The sequence below is a fragment of the Lathamus discolor genome, unplaced genomic scaffold, assembly GCF_037157495.1.
Source record: "Lathamus discolor isolate bLatDis1 unplaced genomic scaffold, bLatDis1.hap1 Scaffold_1013, whole genome shotgun sequence".
NCBI classification, from domain to species: Eukaryota; Metazoa; Chordata; class Aves; order Psittaciformes; family Psittacidae; genus Lathamus; species Lathamus discolor.
In genome coordinates this window covers 1-18,528 of record NW_027069104.1, presented here as the reverse complement: position 1 = coordinate 18,528, position 18,528 = coordinate 1, and the positions used below count along the sequence as shown (strand labels likewise).

The window sequence follows — 18,528 nt, the reverse complement described above, 5'->3', positions numbered from 1 at the left end:
ATGGATGGGTGGGTGGATGGATGGATGATGGAGGATGGATGATGGATGATAGATGATGGCTGGATGGATGGGTGGATGGATGATGGATGATGGATGGATGATAAATGGATGATGGATGGATGGATAGACGGATGGATGGAGGATGGATGATGGATGGACAATGGATGATGGATGATGGATGGATGGATGATGGATGGATGGATGGATGATGGATGGATGATGGATGGATGATGGATGGATGGATGGATGATGGATGGATGATGGATGACGGCTGATGGATGGATGATGGATGATGCATAGATGATGGATTATGGATGGATGGATGATGGATGATCGATGGATGACGGATGGGTGGATGGATGATGGATGGATGGATGGATGGATGGATGGATGGATGGATGGATGATGGATGACAGATGATGGATGATAGATGATGGCTGGATGGATGGGTGGATGGATGATGGATGATGGATGGATGATGAACTATGGATGATGGATGATGGATGGATGACAGATGATGGATGATAGATGATGGATGGATGGATGATGGATGACAGATGAAGGATGGATGGATGGATGATGAATTATGGATGATGGATGATGGATGGATGACAGATGATGGATGATGGATGGATGGATGATGGATGACAGATGATGGATGATGGATGGATGGATGATGGATGACAGATGATGGATGGATGGATGGATAAGTTGTACAGACAGACGGAGGACAAACAGACAGCCAAGCTACGTGAATACGCGATGGAGCTTTAGGAAGAAAGCTGTGGGGACAGAAGAGACAGAGCGTGGTGGCCAAGGCCGGTGCAGGGAGGGACAACAGCTCTTGGGGGGTGGCCTTGAAGAGCTCCTGCCCACAGGTTTGGCAGCAAGGAGGAGTACATGGCCTTCATGAACGAGTTCCTGGAGCTGGAGTGGACCAGCATGCAGCAGTTCCTCTATGAGATCTCCAACCTGGACACCCTCACCAACAGCACCAGCTTCGAGGGCTACATCGACCTGGGCCGCGAGTTGTCCACCCTGCATGCCCTTCTCTGGGAGGTCATGTCCCAGCTCAGCAAGGTACCCCCCATCCCTGTGACGTGTGGGGCCTCTCCTGGGTGCTGACCAGGGCCTGGACCCCTTGGAGGACACCCAGGGGAGGTCTTGGGGTCCTGGAGGTCTGGGTGGCCCTGAAAGGGTATTTTGGGTGCTCATCTACTCATGAGACACTATGGGAGGTCATTGGGGTCCCATCCACCCATGTCCCCCCATGGGAGGTCATTGGGGTCCCATCCACCCATGTCCACTAAGGAGAAGTCATTGGGGTCCCATCAACCCATGTCCCCCCATGGGAGGTCATTGAAGTCCCATCCACCCATGTCTCCTAACGAGAGGTCATTGAGGTCCTATCAACCCATGACCTCCCTTGTGTGATCATTGAGGTCCCATCCACTCATGTCCATCAGTGGGAGGCCATTGAGGTCCCATCCACCCATGTCCCACCATGAGTGGTCATTGGGGTCCTATCTCTCCATGTCTTCCTCAGAGGTGGTCATTGGGGTCCAAGACCCCCATATCTCACCATGGGAGGTCATTGGGGTGCCATCAACCCATGTCCCCCCATGGGAGGTCATTGAGGTCCCATCCACCCATGTCCCCCCATGGGAGGTCATTGAGGTCCCATCCACCCATGTCCCACCATAAGTGGTCATTGAGGTCCTATCTCTCCATGTCTTCCTCAGAGGTGGTCATTGGGGTCCAAGACCCCCATATCTCACCATGGGAGGTCATTGGGGTGCCATCAACCCATGTCCTCCCATGTGTGATCATTGAGGTCCCATCCACCCATGTCCCACCATAAGTGGTCATTGGGGTCCTATCTCTCCATGTCTTCCTCAGAGGTGGTCATTGGGGTCCAAGACCCCCATATCTCACCATGGGAGGTCATTGGGGTGCCATCAACCCATGTCCCCCCATGGGAGGTCATTGAGGTCCCATCCACCCATGTCCCCCCATGGGAGGTCATTGAAGTCCCATCCACCCATGTCCCACCATGAGTGGTCATTGGGGTCCTATCTCTCCATGTCTTCCTCAGAGGTGGTCATTGGGGTCCAAGACCCCCATATCTCACCATGGGAGGCCATTGAGGTCCCATCAACCCATGTCCCCCCATGAAAGGTCACTGAGGTCCCATCAACCCATGTCCCCCCATGGAAGGTCACTGAGCTCCCACTCACCCATGTCCCCCCATAGGTGCTCACTGCGGTCCGAGGCCCCCATGTCCCACAATGGGAGGTCCCTGAGGCCCCATCCGCCCCTGTCCCCCCCCCATAGGAGGTCACCGGTGGTGGGGGGGGTGGTGGTGGTGGTGGTGGTGCCAGGCGGTCGCTGTCCGCAGGAGGCGCTGCTGAAGCTGGGGCCGCTGCCGCGGCTGCTGACGGACATCAGCGTGGCCCTGCGCAACCCCCACCTGCAGCGGCAGCCCAGCCAGGGCGAGCGCCTGCCCCCCAAGGGGCTGGTGCTGCGGGGGCCCTCGGCCGACCTCCAGCCCTACCTCGTGCGTGACCTCAACAGGTGAGGAACAAACCCACCCACCCCCCCAAGAACCCACTGGGGTACCCCCAACAGCATCATGGTACCCACAGCATCATCATGGTACCCCCAACAGCATCATCATGGTACCCCCAACAGCATCATGGTACCCCCAACAGCATCATGGTACCCACAGCATCATCATGGTACCCCCAACAGCATCATGGTACCCCCAACAGCATCATGGTACCCACAGCATCATCATGGTACCCCCAACAGCATCATCATGGTACCCCCAACAGCATCATGCTACCCCCAACAGCATCATGGTACCCACAGCATCATCATGATACCCACAATAGCATCATGGTACCCCCCCATCATCATGGTACCCACAATAGCATCATGGTACCCACAGCATCATCATGGTACCCACAACAGCATCATGGTACCCACAACAGCATCATGGTACCCACAGCATCATCATGGTACCCCCCCATCATCATGGTACCCACAATAGCATCATGGTACCCACAGCATCATCATGGTACCTCCCCATCATTATGGTACCCACAATAGCATCATGGTACCCACAGCATCATCATGGTACCCACAACAGCATCATGGTACCCACAATAGCATCATGGTACCTCCCCATCGTCATGGTACCCACAGTAGTATCATGGTACCCACAGCATCATCATGGTACCCCCAACAGCACCATGGTACCCACAATAGCATCATAGTACCCACAGCATCATTATGGTACCTCCCCATCATCATGGTACCTCCCCATCATCATGGTACCCCCAGCATCATCATGGTACCCCCAACAGCATCATGGCACCTCGCCATCATCATGGTACTCACAATAGCATCATGGTATCCACCATATCATCATGGTACCCCCAGGAGCATCATGGTACCTCCCCATCATCATGGTACCCACAGCATCATTATGGTACCTCCCCATCACCATGGTACCTCCACATGACCATGGTACCTCCACATCATCATGGTATCCCCAACAGCATCATGGTACCCCCAACTGCATCATGGTACCCACAGCATCATCATGGTACCCACAATAGCATCATGGTACCCACAGCATCATCATGGTACCCCCAACAGCATCATGGTACCCACAACAGCATCATGGTACCTCCCCATCACCATGGTACCTCCACACCATCACAGTACCTCTCCATGTCCCCCCACTGTCACCACCCACGTCCTCGTGGTGGCCCCCGGTCGCAGTTGGGGTGTCACCTCCTACCGTGGGTCCCCATGCTCACCCCAGTCTCTGCCCCACAGCTCCGTTGACCTCCAGTCCTACATGGTGCGGGGCCTCAATAGGTGAGTGATGGGGATGGGGACAATGTGGGACGGGGATGGGATGGGGACAGGGATGGGATGGGAATGGGGATGGGATGGAGATGGAGATGGGATGGAGATGGGATGGGGATGGAGATGGGATGGGGATGGGGATGGGATGGGGATGGGGATGGGGATGGAGATGGGATGGGGATGGAGATGGGATGGGGATGGGGATGGAGCTAGAGATGGAAATGAGGATGGGATGGGAATGAAAGGAGTTGGGATGGGGATGGGGATGGAGATGAAAATGGACATGGGTCTGGGGATGGACATGGAGCTAGAGATGGAGATAGGGATGGAGATGATGATGAGGATGGAGATGGAGCTAGAGATGGAGGTGAGGATGGGATAGGGTGAGGATGGAGATGGGTCTGGAGATGGAGATGTGATAGGATAAGAATGGAGATGGAGATGAGGATGTGATGGGCTGAGGATGGCGATGGAGCTAGAGATGGAGATAAGGATGGGATGAGGATGGAGCTGGAGCTGGAGCTGGGGATGTGATGGAGATGAGGATGGGATGGGATGAGGATGGAGATGGAGATAAGGATGTGATGGGATGAGAATGGAGATGAAGATGAGGCTGGAGATGAGGATGGGATGGGATGAGGATGGAGGTAAGGATGGGATGAGGATGGAGATAAGGATGTGATGGGATGAGAATGGAGATGAAGATGAGGCTGGAGATGAGGATGGGATGGGATGAGGATGGAGATGAGGATGGGATGGGATGAGGATGGAGATAAGGATGGAGATGAAGATGAGGCTGGAGATGAGGATGGGATGGGATGAGGATGGAGGTAAGGATGGGATGAGGCTGGAGATAAGGATGGGATGAGGATGAGGCTGGAGATGGGATGAGGCTGGAGATGGGGATGGAGATGAAGATGAGGCTGGAGATGAGGATGGGATGGGATGAGGATGGAGATAAGAATGGGATGAGGATGGAGATGGAGATGGTGATGTGATGGAGATAAGGATGTGATGGGATGAGAATGGAGATGGGGATGGAGATGAAGATGAGGCTGGAGATGAGGATGGGATGGTATGAGGCTGGAGATAAGGATGGGATGGTATGAGGCTGGAGGTGGGGATGGGGATGGAGATGAAGATGAGGCTGGAGATGAGGATGGGATGGGATGAAGCTGGAGATGAGGATGGGATGGGATGAGGATGGAGATGAGGATGGGATGAGGATGAGGCTGGAGATGGGATGGAGCTGGAGATGGGGATGAAGATGAAATGAGGCTGGAGATGGGGATGGAGATGAAGATGAGGCTGGAGATGAGGACGGGATGAGGATGAAGCTGGAGATGGGATGGAGCTGGAGATGGGGATGGAGATGAAGATGAGGATGGAGATGGGGATGGAGATGAGGATGGAGATGGAGATGGGGATGTGATGGAGATGAGGATGGGATGGGATGAGGATGGAGATGGAGATAAGGATGGGATGGGATGAGGATGGAGATGGGGATGGAGATGAGGATGGAGATGGAGATGGGGATGTGATGGAGATGAGGATGGGATGGGATGAGGATGGAGATGGAGATGAAGATGAGACTGGAGATGGGGATGGGATGGGATGAGGCTGGAGATAAGGATGGGATGAGGATGAGGCTGGAGGTGGGGATGGGGATGGAGATGAAGATGAGGCTGGAGATGAGGATGGGATGGGATGAAGCTGGAGATGAGGATGGGATGGGATGAGGCTGGAGATGAGGATGGGATGAGGATGAGGCTGGAGATGGGATGAGGCTGGAGATGGGGATGGAGATGAAGATGAGGCTGGAGATGAGGATGGGATGGGATGAGGCTGGAGATGAGGATGGGATGAGGATGAGGCTGGAGGTGGGGATGGGGATGGAGATGAAGATGAGGCTGGAGATGAGGATGGGATGGGATGAAGCTGGAGATGAGGATGGGATGGGATGAGGCTGGAGATGGGGATGGAGATGGAGATGAGGCTGGAGATGAGGATGGGATGGGATGAGGATGCAGATGAGGATGGAGATGAGGATGGGATGAGGATGAGGCTGGAGATGGGATGAGGCTGGAGATGGGGATGGAGATGAAGATGAGGCTGGAGATGAGGATGGGATGGGATGAGGATGCAGATGAGGATGGAGATGAGGATGGGATGAGGATGAGGCTGGAGATGGGGCTGGAGATGGAGATGAGGACGTAATGGGCTGAGGCTGGAGATGGGGATGGAGATGAAGAAGAGGCTGGGATGGATGTGGAGCAGGACCGCGGCACGGAGCTTACCCTCCCCTTTCCCCCCCCCCCAAATCCCCGCAGCTCCATGGAGGTTCCCCGCCTGCCCTCCCCGCCGCAGGAGAAGGGCCCGCAGGAGGTGCTGGTCCTGAGCCGCCCCCCCCTCGCCCGTTCCTCCCCTGCCTATTGCACCAGCAGCTCCGACCTGACCGAGCCCGAAGGGGGCCGGGGGGCCCTGGGGGTGGGCAAGAGCGTGTCCATGCTGGACCTCCAGGACGGCCGCGTCGACAGCGTCCCCAGCCTCCCCGCAGAGCTGCTCGCAGCCGGGGGCCCGGCCCCGGGGGGGGTCGGAGGAGGAGGAGGAGGAGGAGGAGGAGGAGGAGGAGGAGGAGGGCTCCGTCCGGGCCGCTTGTCCCAAGGCAGCGCCTCCAGCCTGGCCCCTCCTCGTTTGGGGGTGCCGGATCCCGGTGGTCCCCAATTGCGGGTCCCACTTTCGTTCCAGAACCCTTTGTTCCATTTGGCAGCCGATGGACCCTTAAGGGGTCCGGAAGCCGGGGGGGGGGAAGGATCTTTCGCCCCTCCTTTGCACGGGTACAGCAAGAGCGAGGAGTTGGTGGCTCCTCCGCCTTCCAAGCACATCACCCATAGCCACAGCTACAGCGATGAGTTCGGCCGGCCCGGGGGGGACTTCGGGCGGAGGCAATTGTCCCTGCAGGACAGCCTGGCCCCCCCCCAGATCACCATCGGGGCCCCCCCGCCTCCAACCCCAAGGGGGGCAAGGGCAGGGAAAGGGGGGGGAGCGGGGCCGTCGGCTCTCGGGGTGCCCTCGAAGCCCCGGCCGGCCAGCGGGAACCTGTTGGCATCGCCGGAGCCGGCCTATGGGCCCCCCCGGTCCAGGCAACCGTCCCTGGCCAAGGAGGCGTCGGTGGCGGGGATGAAGGCGCCGGTGACGAAGCAGGTGGGGAGATGGGGGTGAGGTGGGGATGGGGAGATGGGGAGATGGGGGTGATGGGGATGTGGTGAGATGGGGGAGATGGGGACATGGGGGTGAGATGGGGATGGGGATATGGGGAGATGGGGGTGATGGGGATGTGATGCTATGGGGGAGATGGGGACATTGGGGTGATGGGGAGATGGTGGTGAGGTGGGGATGGGGATATGGGGAGATGGGGGTGATGAGGATGTGATGCTATGGGGGAGATGGGGACATGGGGTGATATGGGGGAGATGGGGGTAAGGTGGGGATGGGGATATGGGGAGATGGGGGTGATGGGGATGTGATGATATGGGGGAGATGGGGGTGATGGGGAGATGGGGTGAGGTGGGGATGGGGATATGGGGAGATGGGGGTGATGGGGATGTGATGCTATGGGGGAGATGGGGACATGGGGTGATATGGGGGAGATGGGGGTAAGGTGGGGATGGGGATATGGGGAGATGGGGGTGATGGGGATGTGATGCTATGGGGGAGATGGGGACATTGGGGTGATGGGGAGATGGTGGTGAGGTGGGGATGGGGATATGGGGAGATGGGGGTGATGAGGATGTGATGCTATGGGGGAGATGGGGACATGGGGTGATATGGGGGAGATGGGGGTAAGGTGGGGATGGAGATATGGGGAGATGGGGGTGATGGGGATGTGATGCTATGGGGGAGATGGGGACATTGGGGTGATGGGGAGATGGGGGTGATGGGGAGATGGGGGTGATGGGGAGATGGGGATGTGGTGGGGATGGGGGTGATGGGGATGTGGTGATATGGGGGAGATGGGGACATGGGGGTGATGGGGAGATGGGGGTGATGGGGAGATGGGGGTGAGATGGGGATGGGGATATGGGGAGATGGGGGTGATGGGGATGTGATGCTATGGGGGAGATGGGGACATTGGGGTGATGGGGAGATGGTGGTGAGGTGGGGATGGGGATATGGGGAGATGGGGGTGATGAGGATGTGATGCTATGGGGGAGATGGGGACATGGGGTGATATGGGGGAGATGGGGGTAAGGTGGGGATGGGGATATGGGGAGATGGGGGTGATGGGGATGTGATGATATGGGGGAGATGGGGGTGATGGGGAGATGGGGTGAGGTGGGGATAAGGATGGGGGTGAGGATATGGGGATGACGGGGAGATGGGGCTGATGGGGATGTGATGATATGGGGGACATGGGGACATGGGGGTGATGGGGAGATGGTAAGCAGGAGATGGGGATGGGGAGATGGGGAGATGGGGGTGATGGGGGTGATGGGGATGTGATGCTATGGGGGACATGGAGACGTGGCGGGGATGGGGAAATGGGGACATGGGGATATGGTAGGGATAAGAGGACATGGAGGACATGGGAGACATGGGGGGCCATGGGGTCATAGTGGGGATATGGGAACATGGGCACATGGTGGGGATGGGGACATGAGGACATGGGGATATGGGGATACAAGGATACGGTGGGGATGGCGATGTGATGATGTGGGGGATATGGGGACATGGTGGGGATGGGGACATGAGGACATGGGGATATGGGGATACAAGGATACGGTGGGGATGGGGACATGGGGACATGAGGACATGGGGATATGGGGATACAAGGATACGGTGGGGATGGGGACATGGGGACATGAGGACATGGGGATATGGGGATACAAGGATACGGTGGGGATGGGGACATGGGGACATGAGGACATGGGGATATGGGGATACAAGGATACGGTGGGGATGGGGACATGAGGACATGGGGATATGGGGATACAAGGATACGGTGGGGATGGCGATGTGATGACGCGGGGGATATGGGGACATGGTGGTGATGGGGGCCATGAGGATATAGTGCGGGTGCCATGGAGGAAGATGGGGCCACGGGAGCATGGTGGGGACGGACGGACACGGGGGGCAGCGATGGGTGCCCGCGTTGAGGCCACGCCGTGGGGCCAGCCCCAGAGGCACCAAAGCCTTGTGTCCCCTTGTCGTGTGTCCCCCCCCAACCCAAGGCCTCGCAGACGCCGTCGACGCTGAACCCGGTGATGCCGGCGGCCGAGCGCACGGTGGCCTGGGTGTCCAACATGCCGCACCTCTCGGCCGACATCGAGAGCTCCCACATCGAGCGCGAGGAGTACAAGCTCAAGGAGTACTCCAAGTCCATGGACGAGAGCCGGCTGGACCGGGTAGGGACCTTCGGCACAGCCGTAGGGATGCGGCTGGGAAGCGGGGTGGTGATGGAGAGACGAGGCGGGGAGGTGGAGCCTGGCTTGGGGGGATGCATGGGGCTGTGTGCTAGGAGATGATCCTGAGGGATTCCTGTGGGGTTATCCATGGCATTTAGGTGGAACCATGGTGGGGATCCATGGGTTTTAGGGGTCTACATGGTGGGGATCCATGGGTTTAGGTATCACCATGGTCTTATCCGGGGTCCGTAGGTGGAACCGTGGTGGGGATCCATGGGTTTTAGGGGTCTACATGGTGGGGATCCATGGGTTTAGGTGTCACCATGGTGTTATCCGGGGTCCGTAGGTGGAACCATGGTGGGGATCCATGGGTTTTAGGGGTCTACATGGTGGGGATCCATGGGTTTTAGGGGTCTACATGGTGGGATTCCATTGCTTTAGCTATCACCATGGTGTTATCCATGGCATTTAGGTGTCTCCATGGTGGGGATCCATTGCTTTAGGTATCACCATGGTGTTATCCATGGTCTTTCGGTGTCACCATGGTTGAATCCATGGGATTAGGTATCACCATGGTGTTATCCATGGCCTTTAGGTGGAACCATGGTGGAGATCCATGGGTTTTAGGAGTCTACATGGTGGGATTCCATTGCTTTAGCTATCAGCATGGTGTTATCCATGGTCTTTAGGTGGAACCATGGTGGGGATCCATGGGTTTTAGGTGTCACCATGATGGGAATCCATGGGTTTTAGGTGTCTCCATGGTGGGGATCCATGGGTTTAGGTATCACCATGGTGTTATCCATGGCCTTTAGGTGGAACCATGGTGGGGATCCATGGGTTTTAGGTGTCTCCATGGTGGGAATCCATGGGTTTAGGTATCACCATGGTGTTATCCATGGCCTTTAGGTGGAACCATGGTGGGGATCCATGGGTTTTAGGTGTCTCCATGGTTGGAATCCATTGCTTTAGCTATCACCATGGTGTTATCCATGGTCTTTCGGTGTCACCATGGTGGGAATCCATGTGTTTTAGGTATCACCATGGTGTTATCCAAGCTCTTTAGGTGTCACCATGATGGGAATCGATGGGTTTAAGTGTCACCATGATGGGAATGAATGGGTTTAGGTGACGCCACGATGGGAATGGACGGGTTTAGATGGGAATGGGTTTGTTTAGATGGGAAATGGATGGGTTTAGATGGGAACGGATGGGTTTAGATGGGAACGGGTGGGTTTAGATGGGAACGGGTGGGTTTAGGTGAGACCACGATGGAAATGGATGGGTTTAGGTGACACCGTGATGGGAATGGATGGGTTTAGATGGGAACAGATGTGTTTAGATGGGAACAGATGGGTTTAGAGGGGAATGGATGGATTTAGATGGGAATGGAATGGGTTTAGACGGGAACAGTTGGGTTTAGATGGGAACGGATGGGTTTAGATGGGAACGGAATGGATTTAGATGGGAATGGATGGGTTTAGATGGGAACGGATGGGTTTAGAGGGGAACGGATGGGTTTGGATGGGAACGGATGGGTTTAGATGGGAATGGATGGGTTTAGATGGGAATGGATGGGTTTAGATGGGAACGGAATGGATTTAGATGGGAATGGATGGGTTTAGATGGGAATGGATGGATTTAGATGGGAACGGAATGGATTTAGATGGGAATGGATGGGTTTAGATGGGAACGAATGGGTTTAGATGGGAACGGGTGGGTTTAGGTGAGACCACGATGGAAATGGATGGGTTTAGGTGACACCGTGATGGGAATGGATGGGTTTAGATGGGAACGGATGGATTTAGATGGGAACAGATGTGTTTAGATGGGAACGTAGGGGTTTAGAGGGGAATGGATGGGTTTAGAGGGGAATGGATGGGTTTAGAGGGGAATGGATGGATTTAGATGGGAATGGAATGGGTTTAGATGGGAACGGATGGGTTTGGATGGGAACGGATGGGTTTAGATGGGAACGGATGGGTTTGGATGGGAACGGATGGGTTTAGATGGGAACGGTTGGGTTTAGATGGGAACGGATGGGTTTAGATGGGAATGGATGGGTTTAGAGGGGAATGGATGGGTTTAGAATGGAATGGATGGGTTTAGAGGGGAACGGAATGGATTTAGATGGGAATGGATGGGTTTAGATGGGAAAGGTTGGGTTTAGATGGGAACGGATGGGTTTAGAGGGGAACGGATGGGTTTAGAGGGGAACGGATGGGTTTAGATGGGAACGGATGGGTTTAGAGGGGAACGGAATGGATTTAGATGGGAACGGAATGGATTTAGATGGGAATGGATGGGTTTAGATGGGAACGGATGGGTTTAGAGGGGAACGGAATGGATTTAGATGGGAACGGATGGGTTTGGATGGGAACGGATGGGTTTAGAGGGGAATGGATGGGTTTAGATGGGAGCGGATGGGTTTAGAGGGGAATGGATGGGTTTAGATGGGAATGGATGGATTTAGATGGGAATGGATGGGTTTAGATGGGAACGGATGGGTTTAGATGGGAATGGATGGGTTTAGATGGGAATGGATGGGTTTAGAGGGGAATGGATGGGTTTAGAGGGGAACGGATGGGTTTAGATGGGAATGGATGGGTTTAGATGGGAACGGATGGGTTTAGATGGGAACGGATGGGTTTAGATGGGAATGAATGGGTTTAGATGGGAACGGATGGATTTAGATGGGAATGGATGGGTTTAGATGGGAATGAATGGGTTTAGATGGGAATGGATGGGTTTAGATGGGAACGGATGGATTTAGATGGGAACGGATGGGTTTAGAGGGGAACGGATGGGTTTAGAGGGGAACGGATGGGTTTAGAGGGGAACGGATGGATTTAGATGGGAATGGATGGGTTTAGAGGGGAACGGATGGGTTTAGATGGGAATGGATGGGTTTTCGTGACCCCTTCGGGGCTGTCCCCGCTCTGGGGGTGCCGGCGGCGCTCTGCAGTGTGCACTGTGGCAGGTGAAGGAGTACGAGGAGGAGATCCACTCGCTGAAGGAACGGCTGCACATGTCCAACCGGAAGCTGGAGGAGTACGAGCGGCGCCTGGTGTCGCAGGAGGAGCAGACGAGCCGCATCCTGCTCCAGTACCAGCACCGCCTGGAGCAGAGCGAGAAGCGCCTGCGCCAGCAGCAGGCCGAGAAGGACTCGCAGATCAAGAGCATCATCGGCAGGTGAGGGAAGGGACCCGGCCCCCCGGGGACGCCGAGGGGACGCCGGGGACACGCGGTGGGGTTTGGGGGGTCCCGGGGAGAAGGGGGTGGTGGAGAGGGGTGAGGGATGGGGGGGACATGGGGCAGAGAGGGACACTGGGACATAGGGGATAGAGGAGGACTGGGGATATAGGAGATAGAGGAGGATGGGGGGATATAGGAGATAGAGGAGGACGTGGGGACATTGGGACATAGGAGATAGAGGAGGACTGGGGATATGGATGTAGGGGCATAGAAGGACATGGGGACATAGAGGGACATAGGGGATAGAGGAGGACATGGGGATATAGGAGATAGAGGAGGACGTGGGGAGATAGAGGGACATGGGAGATAGAGTGGGACATAGGAAATGGGGACATAGAGGGACAGAGGGGATAGAGGAGGACATGGGGACATAGGGGGATGTAGGGACATAGAAGGACATGGGGACATAGAGGGACAAAGGGTACAGAGGAAGATATGGAGACATTGGGACATAGGAGATAGAGGGGGACATGGGGACATGGGAGATAGAGGGGGACATGGGGACATAGGGGATAGAGGAGGACGTGTGGACAGAGAGGGGCATAGCAACATAGAGGGACATAGGAGACAGAGGACATAGGGACATAGAGGGACATCGGGGCATAGTAGATAGAGGAGGACATGTGGATATAGGAGATAGAGGAGGATGTGGGGACATAGAAGGACATAGGGGATAGAGGGGGACATAGAGGGACATAGGGGATAGAGGAGGACACGGGGATATAGAGGGATGTAGGGACGTAGAAGGACACGGGAACATAGAGGGACAAAGGATACAGAGGAGGACATGGGGACATTGGGACATAGGAGATAGAGGAGGGCATGGGGACATGGATGTAGGGGCATAGAAGGACATGGGGACATAGAAGGACATAGGGGATAGAGGAGGACATGGGGACATAGAGGGACATCGCGACATAGTAGATAGAGGAGGACATGGGGATATAGGTGATAGAGGAGGACGTGGGGACATAGAGGGACATAGAAGATAGAGTGGGACATAGGTGTGGGGAGGTAGAAGGACAGAGGGGATAGAGGAGGACATGGGGACATAGGGGGATGTAGGGACATAGAAGGACATGGGGACATAGAGGGACATAGCAGATAGAGGAGGACATGGGGACATAGGGGATAGAGGAGGACCTGTGGACATAGAGGGGCATAGGAGACAGAGGAGGACATGGGGACACAGGGGATGGGGGGGGACATGGGGACATAGAGGGGCATAGGAGATAGAGGACATAGGGACATAGAGGGACACAGATGGACACGGAGACATGGAGGGACATGGGGGCAATAGAGGGACATGGAGGATCTGAGGCCAGAAGGGGACACAGGGGCCATGGTTGGTACCTGGCCATAGCTGGACATGGGCTGGGTGGTGCTGGGTGCTGGGTGCTGGGTGCTGGGTGGGTGCCCCCAGGGCTGTCCCCATCACCAGGGGTGTCCCCGCAGTGCCCCGGTGGTGTCCCTAGGAGGTATCCCTATAGGTTATCCCAATGGGATGTCACTATGGGGTATCCCTATGGGGCACCCCTTTGGGTTATCCCCACAGCCCCATAGGGATCCCACCCCTCCCCATTGGCTAGCATAGGTTACTGGGTTGTCGGTGGGGGGGGGATGCCCCATGGTGGGGGTGGTGCTGCGGGTGGGAGTGGGGATTCCCTGGTGTCCCCCCACCGTATCCCGGGGGGGGGGGATGGGGGGGGGGGACGACAGAGTAATCCCCTCCCCATAGGTTATCATTGGTTGTTGCGGGGGGGTATCCCCATGTGTTGGGGGTGGTTTTAAGGGAGGGGGGGGAGATGCCCTGGTGAGTAACCCTACCCCTAACACTAACCCTAAACCTAACCCTAACCCTAACCCTAACCCTAACCCTAACCCTAACCCTAACCTAACCCTAAGACTAACACCAAACCTAACCCCATACCCTAACACAACCCCTAACCCTAAACCCAACCCTAACTATAACCTTAACCCTAACCCTAACACCTAACCCTAACCCTAAACCTAACACCTAAGCCTAACCTTAACCCTAACCCTAAACCCAACCCTAACCCCTTATCCTAACCCTAACCCCAACACTAACCCTAACCCCTAACCCTAACCTTAATACTTACCCTTACCCCTAACACTAACCCTAACCCTACCCCTAACGCTACACCTAACTATAACCATAACCCTAACCTTAACCCTAACCTTAAACCTAACCCTACCCCTAACCATACAGCTAACCATAAACATAACCCTAACCTTAAACCTAACCCTAACCCTACCCCTACCCCTAACCATACACGTAACCATAACCATAGCCCTAACCTTAACCCTAACCTTAACCCTAACCCTAACCCTAACCCTAACCCTAACCCTAACCCTAACCCTAACCCTAACCCTAACCCTAACCCCTACCTCAACCCTCCCCCTCCCCATTGGTTATCACCGGTTGTTCTGGGGGGGTGGGGGTGGGGGTGGTGTTGTGGGGGAGGGGTGGGGATTCCCCTATGTGTATGCCCCCCCCCTTCCCCCCTCCCCCCCTCCCTCCCCTCCCCCTCCCCCCCCCCCCCCCCCCCCCCGTCTGTTGCTGGGGGTGGGTATCCCCATGGCGGGTGGGGGGTGGGGGGGGTTGGGGGGGTTGGGGGAATTCCCCGCTGTGGTTTCCCCCCCCCGTCCCCCCCCCCCCCCCCCACCTCCCGTGCCCCCCCCCCTCGCGGGGGGGTGGCAGCATGACCCCGGTGAAGCCTGGCCCCGCAGGCTGATGCTGGTGGAGCAGGAGCTGCGCAGGGATCACTTGGGCGCCCACGACCCGGCCGAGGCCCGGCGGCGGCTGCTCGACGCTCAGGTGGAAATTACAATGTCATTGAGCTGCCCCCCCCCCCCCCCTCCCCCTTCATCCCCCCCCCCTCCATCCCCCTCCCCCCCATCCCCATCCCCATCCCCATCCCCCCACCACCACAAATGTGTCGCGTCTGCATCACCCCCAACGCTGCGCTGGGGGAGGGGGGCAAGAGGAGGGGGGGTGGATTGGGGTCTATAGGTGGTTATTGGGTGTATATGGGGGTGGTATTGGGGGCATTGGGGGGGTTATTGGGTGTACATGGGGGGCATTGGGGGGGGTATTGGGGGTCTATGGGTGTCTATGGGAGGGTTATAGGGGTGTCTATGGGGGGGTATTGGGGGTCTATGGGGGGGTTATAGGGGTGTCTATGGGGGGGTACTGGGGGTCTATGGGGGGGTTATAGGGGTGTCTATGGGGGGGTATTGGGGGTCTATGGGGGGGTTACTGGGGTGTATATGGGGGTATTGGGGTCGATGGGGGTGGTATTGGGGGTCTATGGGTGTCTATGGGGGGTTATTGGGGTGTATATGGGGGTATTGGGTTCTATAGGGGGTGGTATTGGGGTCTATGGGTGTCTATGGGGGGGTTATTGGGGTGTATATGGGGTTATTGGAGTGTATATGGGGTTATTGGGGTCTATGGGGGTGATATTGGGGGTCTACGGGTGTCTATTGGGGGGGTTATTGGGGTCGATGGGGCGGTATTGAGGGTCTATGGGTCTCTGGGGGGGGTGATTGGGTGTACATGGAGTTATTGGGGTGTATGGGGGTGGTATTTGGGGTCTATGGGGGGTTATTGGGTTGTATATGGGGTTATTGGTGTCTATGGGGATGGTATTGGGGGTCTATGGGGGGGTTATTGGGGTGTATATGGGGTATTGGGGTTGATGGGGGTGGTATTGGGGGTCTATGGGGGGTTATTGGGGTGTATATGGGGGTATTGGGGTGTATGGGGATGGTATTGGGGGTCTATGGGTGTCTATGGGGGGTTATTGGGGGTCTGGGGGGGGTTATTGGGGGGGTTATTGGGGTCGATGGGGCGGTATTGGGGGTCTATGGGTCTCTGGGGGGGGTGATTGGGGTGTACATGGAGTTATTGGGGTGTATGGGGGTGGTATTTGGGGTCTATGGGGGGGTTATTGGGTTGTATATGGGGTTATTGGTGTCTATGGGGATGGTATTGGGGTCTATGGGGGGGTTATTGGGGTGTATATGGGGGTATTGGGGTTGATGGGGGTGGTATTGGGGGTCTATGGGGGGTTATTGGGGTGTATATGGGGGTATTGGGGTGTATGGGGATGGTATTGGGGGTCTATGGGTGTCTATGGGGGGGTTATTGGGGGTCTGGGGGGGGTTATTGGGGTGTATATGGGGGTATTGGGGTCTATGGGGGTGGTATTGGGGGTCTGGGGGGATTATTGGGGTGTATATGGGGTTATTGGGCTCTATGGGGGTGGTATTGGGGTCTATGTGGGGTTACTGGGGTCTATGGGCACCCATTGGGCTGGTATTGGGGTTTATGGGGGTGGTATTGGGGGTCTATGGGTGCCTATGGGGGGGTTATCGGGGGTCTATGGGCACCCATGGGGGCTTATTGGGACCCTCACTGGGATCCGGGCACCCCTGGGTTGGGTTTGGTCACCTATGGGGGGGTCTATGGTCACCTATGGGGGTCTATGGTCACCTATGGGGGGGTCTATGGTCAGCTATGGGGGTTCTATTGTCACCTATGGGGGGGTCTATGGTCACCTATAGGGGTTCTATGGTCAGCTATGGGGGTTCTATTGTCACCTATGGGGGGGTCTATGGTCACCTATAGGGGTTCTATGGTCACCTATGGGGGGGTCTATGGTCACCTGTGGGGGGGTCTACGGTCACCTATAGGGGTTTTATGGTCCCCTATAAGGGTTCTATGGTCACCTATGAGGGGGTCTATGGTCACCTATAGGGGTTTTATGGTCCCCTATAGGGGTTCTATGGTCACCTATGGGGGGGTCTATGGTCACCTGTAGGGGTTCTATGGTCACCTATGGGGGCCCAGGGCCACCCCTAGAGGGGACAAGGGGCTGCCTGGAGGGGACCCATGGTGGCCCCTGTGGGGGGGGGCATGGGGGCCTGGCAGGACCCCTATGGGGACAGGGTCACACCAAGGGGGGGACACAGGGGACACCGGGGGGGGGGCACAGCCCCCCCTGAGTAGGTGGGAAGGCCCCCCCCTATGGAGACATTGGTTCCTCCCTATGGGGACAAGACCACCCCTGTTGGGGGGGGGGGGGGCCGCATTGGACCCCCTCTATGGGGCAGGGCCATGCCTGGGGGTCACCCCCAGGCAGGGACAGAGCCACCCTTGGGGGGGACATTGTCCCCTTTGGGGGGGGGGGGGTCAGGACCACCTGGTGGTGGTGGGAGGGGGGGGGCACAAAGCGTGCCCCCCGTACCCCCCAACCCCTATAGAAGGACACCCCCAATAGGGCCACCCTTTGAGGGGGGGGGGACACAACACACACATGCCCCCCCCCCCACCTTTATGGGACACAGGACACCAGAGGGACGTGGGGCCACCAACGTGTCCCCAAGGCCACCATTGCTCCCCCCTCCAGCCCTAGCGATGGATCCAGCCATGGACCCCTCCATGGGATGGGGTCCGTTTCCCCCCACCCCCACCCCCCCCAACAATGGGGACCATGGGGTCCCCCCCCCCAACCCTTGACCCCCCCCTTGTCTCTCTTCGTCCTAGCTGTCCGTCAGGTAGCGCCTGCCATTGTCACGGGACCCCCGGCCTCCGGTGACACTCAAGGTGGGTCCTGATGCCCCCCCCCGGTCCACCCCCCACCCCCCCACCCCCCCACCCCCCTTGTCCCCATTGGTAGAGCCCAAGGGGACATCATAGGGGACACCTGGAGCCGTGTCCCTTAGGGACACTGGGAGTCAATGGGGGACGTGGATGTGGAGGGGTTCCATGGACCTCTGGTGGCCCCGTGTTCCTTAGGGATACTGGGAGTCAATGGGGATGTGGGTCCAGGTGTCCCCGCGTCCCTTCCGTGTCCCTCATGGATATCGGGAGCCATTGGGGACATGGATTCAGGTGGCCCCATGTCCCTTCCGTGTCCCTCATGGATATCGGGAGCCATTGGGGACATGGATTCAGGTGGCA

At 56.9% G+C, this 18,528-nt stretch overlaps 2 protein-coding genes across 2 annotated transcripts in view; one reads left to right on the top strand and one right to left on the bottom strand.

Annotated features, from left to right (window-relative positions):
* The window catches only part of SYNGAP1 (synaptic Ras GTPase activating protein 1), a 29,288-nt gene extending 10,831 nt beyond the window's left edge, over positions 1–18,457 (top strand). The window contains exons 9-16 of the mRNA XM_065664230.1: positions 879–1,080; positions 2,399–2,574; positions 3,847–3,888; positions 6,210–7,083; positions 9,111–9,284; positions 12,265–12,476; positions 15,278–15,378; positions 18,112–18,457. Of these exons, the coding sequence (XP_065520302.1) occupies positions 879–1,080; positions 2,399–2,574; positions 3,847–3,888; positions 6,210–7,083; positions 9,111–9,284; positions 12,265–12,476; positions 15,278–15,378; positions 18,112–18,182 (1,852 nt within the window). The 3' untranslated portion in view covers positions 18,183–18,457. The remainder of the gene's footprint in view (positions 1–878; positions 1,081–2,398; positions 2,575–3,846; positions 3,889–6,209; positions 7,084–9,110; positions 9,285–12,264; positions 12,477–15,277; positions 15,379–18,111) is intronic.
* LOC136006190 (uncharacterized) lies at positions 4,355–5,541 on the bottom strand (the record flags this gene model as incomplete). The annotated part of the gene is given in 4 exon segments (XM_065664229.1): positions 4,355–4,473; positions 4,761–4,802; positions 5,159–5,358; positions 5,360–5,541. Coding segments are annotated over 4 exon segments (543 nt in total), but the record flags the coding sequence as incomplete, so codon positions are not given.
* Positions 18,458–18,528: the final 71 nt, after the last annotated feature.